This window comes from Eleutherodactylus coqui, chromosome 3 (genome assembly GCF_035609145.1).
Source record: "Eleutherodactylus coqui strain aEleCoq1 chromosome 3, aEleCoq1.hap1, whole genome shotgun sequence".
In the NCBI taxonomy this organism is placed as follows: domain Eukaryota; kingdom Metazoa; phylum Chordata; class Amphibia; order Anura; family Eleutherodactylidae; genus Eleutherodactylus; species Eleutherodactylus coqui.
This window is the reverse complement of record NC_089839.1, coordinates 177,490,680-177,500,427: the sequence shown is the minus strand read 5'-3', so window position 1 is coordinate 177,500,427 and position 9,748 is coordinate 177,490,680. Positions and strand designations below refer to the sequence as shown.

The 9,748-nt window shown below is 44.1% G+C and overlaps 1 protein-coding gene across 1 annotated transcript; it reads right to left on the bottom strand.

Annotated features, from left to right (window-relative positions):
• Positions 1-1,452: 1,452 nt before the first annotated feature.
• Positions 1,453-7,801, bottom strand: LOC136619876 (jeltraxin-like). The gene is made up of 2 exons (XM_066594607.1): positions 7,747-7,801; positions 1,453-2,407 (listed from the first exon to the last, which is right to left on the bottom strand). The coding sequence occupies exons 1-2, from the start codon at positions 7,799-7,801 to the stop codon at positions 1,821-1,823; spliced, it is 642 nt and encodes a 213-aa protein (XP_066450704.1). The 3' UTR covers positions 1,453-1,820.
• Positions 7,802-9,748: the final 1,947 nt, after the last annotated feature.

Genomic DNA, 9,748 nt, shown 5'->3' with positions numbered 1-9,748 from the left:
TCTGTACTGAATATGTGCTTTCTGGTTTTGAGCTGGCCTGTTGTTACTACTCCTTGGTTGCTGTGTTGTCTCTGTCTGCTATTCAGGTTCCCACTAGCCTGGTTCTCTGTCCCTCCTTCCTGGGGTCCCTGACACTAGTGCAGTGTTGGGACCGTTGCCCAGTTGTCGCTCTGGGGTTCAGCCCAGGGGGGCAAGTATGTAGGGACACCGGAGAGGGTTGGCGTAGGGATTCCCTGTCCATCCGCCCTAGCCAACCCCTTACACTATATTATTATAAATGACACATATTAGGTAGGGCCCTGCTAAAGCTTTTGCTTTGGGGACCAAGACATTCATGTTACACCTCTACTTGTGCATGTACAATATATAAGCAACTGTTTTGGGATACCTCAGGTATGCATTAACAAGGATTATTTTAGGAAAGTCCTGGGGATCTTTACTCGGTTCATGATGGTCTCTTAAATATGCAGGCTGAAGATTAGCGAATAACATGAGAGTCCTCCTTTTTGATGCCTTGATCACTATTGATTGCAATGGTCAATCACAGCTGTCCTTGTCATGTGATCACACAGGCCATAACGCTGTGCCCCCATGGTCACAGCACTGGGAATATACAACACTGGTGGCTAAGTACTGACTCACAGTGCTGTGTATTTACATCAGGGAATGCCAAATGGTTATGTTTGTGGCCTTAATAGTAATAGTGACCCCCTTAATGGCCCTAGTAAAAATAGTGAATCTTTTAGAGGTCCCAGTAATAGTAGTGACCCCCATACCAGAGGCGTAACTTGAAGCTGCTGGGCCCCAGTGCAAAATCTGTAACTGGCCCCCCAACTATAAAGCATCATTGATAACATTGGTTTGCAATATGGGGAAGATAGACTTTTTTAGGGCTCCTTGGCCCAGGTGCGACTGCACCCCCTATATGTACACCCTCTGCACCCCCTATATGTACACCCATGCCCCATATCATAGTGGCCCCAGTAGTAATAGTGACTCCCGCAGTGACCTCAGTAATAATGATGCCTCAGTTAGTGGCCACAGCTGTAATCATGATCCCCATATTGTCCCCAATAGTAATAGTATCCTCCAGCACCGCCGGACCAGAACTGTGAGCAAATGCGTGACTGGTTTGCGGGATTGTTGCCGGCCAGTTCACAGGTGGAAATGATTTTTTATTGGCCATTAATATGGCTAGTAAACATAAATACTAGCGGGGTAGAAACCCTAGCGCTGCCCCTCTGAGGTCCTGAAGAAGCAGCAGTCTCAGGGCGCCTCATGGTGGGAGTTCCCATGGATTGGCTGACTCTTGTGTATGATGCCTAAAGAGTTCTTACAGGGGTTTTATTTCAGGACAAAATAGAAAAAGGTTCTGCTGTAAGCAAAGCAATCATTTATTAATTTTTGAACATGAGTATATAATAATAATAATCTTTATTTGTATAGCGCCAACTTATTCCGCAGCGCTTATATATAGACCAGTGTTCCCCAACTCCCATCCTCTGGGACCTCCAACAGGTCATGTTTTCTGGATTTCCTCAGTATTGCACAGGTGATATTGTTATTGTCAGTGCTCAGACATTGCTACAGGCGTTCTCTCTATAGGATATCCTGAAAACCTGACCTGTTGGGGTCCCTGAGTACTGGAGCTGGGAAACACTGATATAGAAGAATCACAGATGAAGTATACACATGATATCAGTAGAGTGCCTACCACATATATCTAGTAATAAATGCAAATACTTCACATATAGTAATTAGCATATTGCATACAATGACAGTAGATTTTCAATTTCATTAGTTAATCATATAGAATTGCGTTAATTTTCCAAGGCGATGACGCCCCCTTTGATCTCCTTAGCTCCATTTGTCCAGCTAAAGATATTTCCAGATACAGAAAGATAACTATTATAAATGGTCTTGGTGTCAAGAATGTAATCCCACATATTGACATCAGACATTTCACCAACAAAACACTGGCTTGCCTGAAACCCACCACCAAAAGTGTCCTGGTCCTGCCCAAGGATGACACTCATCTGAGGTCCTATGGGGGATCTGCTTGTACTAACTCTTCTAGGGTAACGCTTGCCATTGATCCACAGTTGGAGCAGTCCGGTCTCGGAGTCCCAAGCAACACAAGTCTGTTTCCAGTCTAGAACCTCAGGATCCACCTCAAAAGTAAATTTTTCTTCATTTATGAAAACGTTACATAATTTTGGAGGCTGCAGACCAAAAAGGAAAGTGTTGTCTTTTCCAGGCGTGGCCAAGGAAAAAAGATCATGTACGCGTTGGAGGTCGCTATAGGAGCGCAGACATACGGTGAGTTGTTTTAAAGCTTGTTCCACAGCTGGCTTCAGAATCACATAGTCAGTGACTGATTCCTTAGGGAAAAGGAGGATATTTTGGCCTAGACCAAAGGATAGAAAATAAAGTTGCAGTAATAATATTAACTAATAACAATCATTATATCATAGCCAGCTAGCGAAACCACGTAATCTTGTAGATGTGATACCTTTTAATGGGTAACAAAAAATGGAATAGATCTGAAGAGGCATGAATATTTGACTAAGAGCCCGAGAGGTTCACACGCTTGCTATTACATCATGTATTTTTGTTAGCCGTTAAAAGGTATTAAAAGGTATCATATCTACAAGACTACGTGGTTTCTCTTGCTGGGAACAAACACATTTTGCTCTACCGGCTAACACGGTACCAAACCTTTGTTTTCATTATACATAACCATCATATCCATATTTGTATTAAACCTTACCATCATTGATTGTATATATTAACCCACTAGCCCACCAGGATTCTCTTCTCCACAATTAAAGTGTTTGTACCACAATTACAAGTTATTCCCTACCCATAGGATAGGGGATAAATTGCTGATCGGTGGAAGTCTCACCACTGAGACATTTTTAAGTGGGGAGAAATAAGAAAAATGCTCACCCTTGCTACCCTGCTACACCTAGCCACAAAGAACATATCCCCCAACCCAGGCCCACCCCGTACTGCTCTCTACCAACATGCCCCACCTGCCCCGTTCAAATGCACCCTATGTAACTTCCAATCTATATGCAACAAACTCCCAACTTTCCACGACCTCTTCACCACCAAACACGTTAACCTGTTCGCCCCCGCTGCATTGTCCTATGATGGCCTGCAGTTCTCCCACACCCCCAGATCAGCCAACCAGCGCAGCGGAGGAGAAAAAAGCGTAATTCTCTTGCCTTACTGTATCTTTCAGGTCATTCCCTCAGCTTCATCACTTACCTTCCAGTCATTTGAAGTCCGCACCCTGCGACTTTTCCACCCACTGACCCTGCGTGTCGCAGTTATTTACTGGCCCCCAGGTCAAACCCGCCTTTTCCTAGACCACTTCGCTGCCTGGATCCCCCACTTCGTATCCTGTGAAATCCCAACCATCATCCTCGGCAATTTCAACATTCCTACTAACAACCCAAGCCCCTCATCTGCCTCCTGGCTTTTAATGCTTACCTCCTCCTTCGGCCTATCACTAATCTCTGACTCCCCCACTCACAGAGATGTCAACACTCTCAATCTAATCTTTCTCTGCCTCTCCCTTTGCTAACTCCCGCCTTCCACTCTCAGATCACAACCTCCTCTCTTTCTCCATCAGGCACCCTAGAATCCCCCCCCCCCCCCCGACCCTCCTATCTATAGCATCTCTAAGAACTTCCAGTCCATCCACACCAAACAGTTCACCGAGACCATTCAGTTCTCCCTGTCCCCTATCTCTCTCCTCACCTGCCCTAACCTGGCAGCCGAACACTGCCATACCACCCTCAGCCGTGCCCTGGATGAAGCAGCACCACCCGTGACTTAAGCCGTCAACTGCAGACCATGGCAACCTTGGCTCACGTACAAAACGTGCTTCATCTGGCAGTGCTCTAGGTGTGCCAAGCAGCTGTGGAGAAAATCAAAGCTGCCCGCAGGCTTCCTCCACTTCAAATTCATGCTTATAACCTAGCCCTTCACCATGCCAAACAAGTTTATTTCATCTCCCTTGTCTGCTCACTATCCCACAACCCCAAACGACTCTTTGAGACCTTTCACTCCCTCCACAGCCCCTGCGAACAGGCCCCAGTGACAAAAAATTGACAACATCCGAAAAGAAATCTCCAAAAACTGCATGGCTAGCCCCGATTTCAGTCTCCTCAGCATTGCATCCAGCCCCACTCACTTTCTATGTTAAAACCAACGACAGAGGGAGAAGTCTTCAGGCTGCTTTCCGCTGCCTGCCCCACCACCTGCGCTAGCAATCCTCTCCCCTCTCACCTCCTCCAGTCCCTTTCCCCAGCTCTCATTACTTACCTCACCACAATCTGCAACCTCTCCCTAACCTCTGGCACCTTCCTCTCCTCATTTAAACACTCTATCATATCCCCTCTGCTTAAAAAAACAAGCCTTGACCCGACTGATGCTGCCAACTACCAACCTGTGTCAAACCTCCCCTTCATCTCTAAATTACTAGAACACCTGGTCAACTCCCATCTCACACGCTTTTTCTCTGACAACTCACTTCTTGAGCCCCTCCAGTCTGGTTTCCACTCTCTACATTTGACTGAAACTGCCCTCACAAAAGTATCAAATGACCTGATGACGGCAAAGTCGAGAGGTGACTACTTCCTACTAATCCTCCTTGACCTGTCTCCTTGACCATGACCTCCTTCATACTATGCTCCGCTCTATTGGTCTAAAGGACACTGCTCTCTCCTGGTTCTACTCCTACCTCTCTGACCACTACTTCAGCGTCTCCTTTGCTGGCTCTACCTCCTCTCCACTTCCTCTCACTGTCGGGGTACTCCAGGGCTCGGTCCTTGGTCCCCTTCTCTATCTATACAGCCCTAATTGGACAAACCATTCACAAATTCGGACTCCAATACGATCTCTACGCTGATGACACCCAACTATGCACCTCTTCCCGTGAGATCTCTGAACCATTCCTCCAAAATATCACCGACTGTATGACCGCTGTCTCTAATACTATGTCCTCCCTTTTCTTAAACTTGACCTCTCTAAAACTAACCTCCTCGTCTTTCCGACTTCCAACCGACCTCCCCTCAACATCTCCATTCCAGTGTCTGGCATTATCATAACCCCCAGACAGCATGCCCACTGCCTTGGGGGTCACACTGGACTCTGACCTCTCCTTTATCCCCCTCCACACACACACACACATCTAATCTCTGTCCCAAACATGTCACAGGCACTTCAGAAATATTGCTAAAATCTGGTCATTCCTCACCACGAACATGCTAAAAACAATCGTGGTCGCCCTCATCCACTCCTAACTCAACTACTGCAACTTAATATTCATAAGCCTTCCCTGCACCAGGCTCACTCCACTTCAATCCATACTTAATGCGGCAACTAGGTTCATTTTTCTATCCAGCCATTACTCAGACGCCTCTGCATTATGCCAGTTGCTGCATTGGCTGCCCATCCACTGCAGAACTAAATATAAACTCCTCACCCACAAAGCTCTCCATGGTGCCGTGCCATCATACATCGCCCCCCTCCTGTCTGTACAGCACAAAATCCGCCGACTCTGATCCGCTAACGCACTCAGACTAAACACCCCTGTAATACGAACCTCATATGCTCGCCTTCAGGAATTCACCAGAGCAGCGCGCATCCTCTGGAACGCTCTACCCCAAGGCATCCAATTTCCGATGCACAAAATTTCAGACGCACCCTAAAAACGCACCTCTTCAGGGAAGCATACCAAATCCCCTGACCTAGTCCCCTGCTCATCTCTATGTCTCCCCACACCTTCCACCCTGCCTATCACATATGACCTCTACCCCTGCACCTCCTTACCGCCCCACCCCATTTGCTTTCTACTAACTGATTTCCACTTGAAATCCCCTACTGCCTGTGTTCCCCATGCCTTGCTTCCCCACCCCTTGTACCTCCTGTACCACCCCCATCCCATTAGTTTCAAATTGGGTGTACCTCACATTGTAATTGTTGTATTGTTTGCATTTATCCCGTTCTTGAAAGCGCTGCAGAATAAGTTGGCGCTATACAAATAAAGATTATTTTTTTTTGGGGGGGGGGGGGGGGGTTAGCTTTTACGGCATCCACAATACAGTAGCAATGTATCAATGACATATGACCTTTTTCTATGGGTCAGTGCGATTGGGGTGATACCAAATTGATATTGTTTTTATGATTTTCTATCTTTAAAAACTAAATACATTTTTTCCTTAAACAAAATTTGTTCTCCTTTGCTATATTTTGAGAACCAGAACTTTTTATTTTTTCATTAAATGGGCTGTGTAAGGGCTTGTTTTTGCAAATTGAGCTGCAGTTATTATTAGTACTTTTTATTTTGGGAAACATATTGCTTTTTTATTTAAATATTTTGTCCTTTTTTTACACCTTTCACTGTGTGGGTTAAATATTGTGATATTTTAATAGTTCAGACTTTCTACAAACATGGTGAAACCAAATATGTATATATTTTTTTAATTGTTTCAATTTTATAAGGAGAGTGGGACTTTTTGGGGAACTTTTAACATTTAGTTTTACTGTTAGCCCCGAGACTATGGCTTTGATGGGCTGTGATAAGCTATGTGAAGTTAGTCTTGCTTTGTCCCATATATTCACTACTGTAGAAATTATAATTTTAAGTAATGCTCACGATTACCCTGTTTTATCCCTTCTTATCCCATAGTTTTTGTTATTTCTGTTTTATTAAAATGTATGTTGGAAAATGTTTAATAAAAATCTTTTTGAACCTAAAAAAAATTTTTTTTAAAATGTTTTAATACTTGTTGGGTCCCTAAAGGAGACTTGAACTTGCGATTGTTAATTGCTGTACTATATACTGCAATACCACAGTATTACAGTATATAGCAATTTTTGATGTTGCCTATCAAGTCTCACTAGGGGCAGGGTGCTTCTGACTTTTAAATGAGCTGCCAGTTTTGACTGCAGTATCTAAACAGTTATCTGCTGCAATCAGAGTTAACTTGGATCGCGCCAATTACCAGCGGCTGTCAGAAACAGCCGGTAGCCGCAGAATATGGAGTGGACTCAGCTCCCGAGCCTGCTTCATGAACTCTTCATTGCCGCCCAATGTAAATTTACTTTTGATGGTCATGAAGGGCTTAATAACAGTTTTAATAGGAGTTGATAGACACTAGACTATAAGATGACCAGAGACTAGACTCTATATGGTTGATTAAGACTGCATAACTAGACTTTAGATACATAATAACAAGTCACAGAGAACTGGACATTACAAGGTATAGACTACACGGATGGATCAGATTGGACCGGGCAGAAGATGACAATATCGTATAAGAAGTTCTTCTCATTTATACATTTGACTTTTTTTTTTCATTTTTGGGTGAAAATCCTCTTCAGCATCTTCAATCTTGTAAGACCTTGGGGCCTGAAATTGTCTTACCCTTTGGCAATGAATGATAGCACCAATGCTATCTACTACACAGCTCTGGTGGAGTGCTTTGCTAGCCAATGCGGTGGGAATCACAGAGAAGCTGCAAAGGTCTTCACCTCTAGACTTTATGGCCATTTTTGAGTAAAATGACAATGTTATAACATGGATCTAGAATGATGTAAGTGGAGATATATAGCGTCAGGATCACCATCGCTGTACTGAAGTGGCTCTGCTGTGGTTACTGTATTATGGCTGCACCCCCTCGCCAAGCACTTTATGGCTTACACAATGACTATCATAGCATATACACTGACCTGTCAGTGCAAAACATCCAGATAGAAGAACAAACAAGATGGAAAGGGTTTTCATTTTTCTGGGAAAAAAAAATATTGAAATTAAATGTGTGTCTGGTGACTCAATACAATTTTTTTGTTTTAATAATATTAAAGTACTATATATAACAAAGGGGTTGTACAGGGATGCTAAATATGTACACATACCTGCTGTGTTGGAGTTTTCAGTTCTGACCCCGTTCTGACACCAGGTCACATGGCATGGCTCCTCTCTTTTTTGCCCACCACATGATCAAGGAGGCTTATCTTATGAACTGCAGTGCTTTCCCCCAAAATAAGCCCTAGCCTGATTTTTCTGAATGTTCGGAGAGGCTTGAAATATAAGCCCTATCCCAAATATAAATCCAAGCTGCATTACATAAAAAGGAATACATTATCTAGCAGGCTCAGTCAAGGTCTCTCCTGCTGCTTTCCAGAGCTCCAGCGCAGTTCCTGCAGTCCTAGGCCGCCGATACAAGATCACTTCCTGGTTATGGGATTCGTAAATTCCACCTCCGAGAAACGATGGCTCATATTGGTTCTTCAAGAGCTGCTCAGCCAATCAATGTAGCGCTCGATGAACCAATACAGCGGCTGTGATTGGCTCATCGAGCAAGGCATTGATTGGCTGAACAGTGCTCAAAGAACCAGTCAGAGCCATCGCGATGTGGAGGTGAGATTTATGAATTGGCTCAGCCAATTGATGGAGAGAAGGGTGCAAGGCAGCAGGACTGTGGATGCACACCGGCGGGATGTCATGTGTGCCGCAATGTATACAAGACCTGGTTGTCAAGAACTTATAAAAATAATCAGACCGACTGCCTTTTATGCATCACTCAGTCTCTTCCAGGTTTTAAGCCATGCCCATGTCCAGGGAACACAAACACGGTTTTAATTGGCCCAGCTAGCCAATAGCGGGAGTCCTGGTGCAAGTGCACCAATTGCCCTGTAATTAAACAGCTCTGATCTCATTAGGGCTAGTAGTTCTGTGCCTCATTCACCACTTTCATAATAATTATCCAGGTAGAGAATTGACACAAAAGCAGATGAGGCCTGTGGGTACAACAGGCAAAAATTGTGGCCAATTGAGGGCTCAGTGTGACAAGCCAATGTTGGCCATGACCCTGCATGCAGTATTGTGCAGCACCATCAGATGCAGCACATACAATAATGGCATCTAGCACTGGGACCATGCTGGGACTTAAGGATAATAGTCGATGAAGGACAAAGAAAAGTAAAACTTCCTGCACTCTTCTGTGTATACTCTAAGAAACACTAGTTTGATTCATGTTATTACATCCTGGAAGTTTACGCGTTTCAAGCTGTTAGTGTCAGTTCTTGTTCATGAGATGTCTGGGGATGTGAGAAGTTTTGCTTTTCTGTGTCCCTCATGCGCAGAGGCCACATTTCCTTGCTGGCTTGTTGTTTCTTTTCCTTTATCCATCAATATCTCTGGATCAAGGTCAACATGCACTGCGGTGAGCTGAATGCATTAATAGATTTCTACATGATATTAAAACAGCATAAAAAATACATATTTGTATTGGCCAATTTACCTTTCCTTCAATCCGAAAACGACCTTTATAGGTGACTGTAAGAAGAAGAAGTCAACTTTAGTCCAACATTCAGAAGATTCAAACAGGAATAAAATGCAAAAAAGAAGAATCATGAAGGAAATGTGGTGCAAGAAAATGAACTATTGTGTGCAGCAAGTATTTAAGGGAGATGGAATAAATCCTCCACAGTGCCACCTACTGAAAGGCAGCATTCCTTCGAGTCAAAGTGGGACTTTTTATACAAGTCTTGCTACAATGACTGGGAATCAAAAGCAAAGCCAGACCCCATGTACATACAGCTGTTTCCGGGTTATTGCCCATCATCAGTGTACAGTAGGAGTCTGGCTTTTGCTAGTGAGAGGCCAGGGACAGGGGTCAGAAACGCTCTTTTCTCCTTAGGGAGAGCAACTATATACTATAAATAAGTG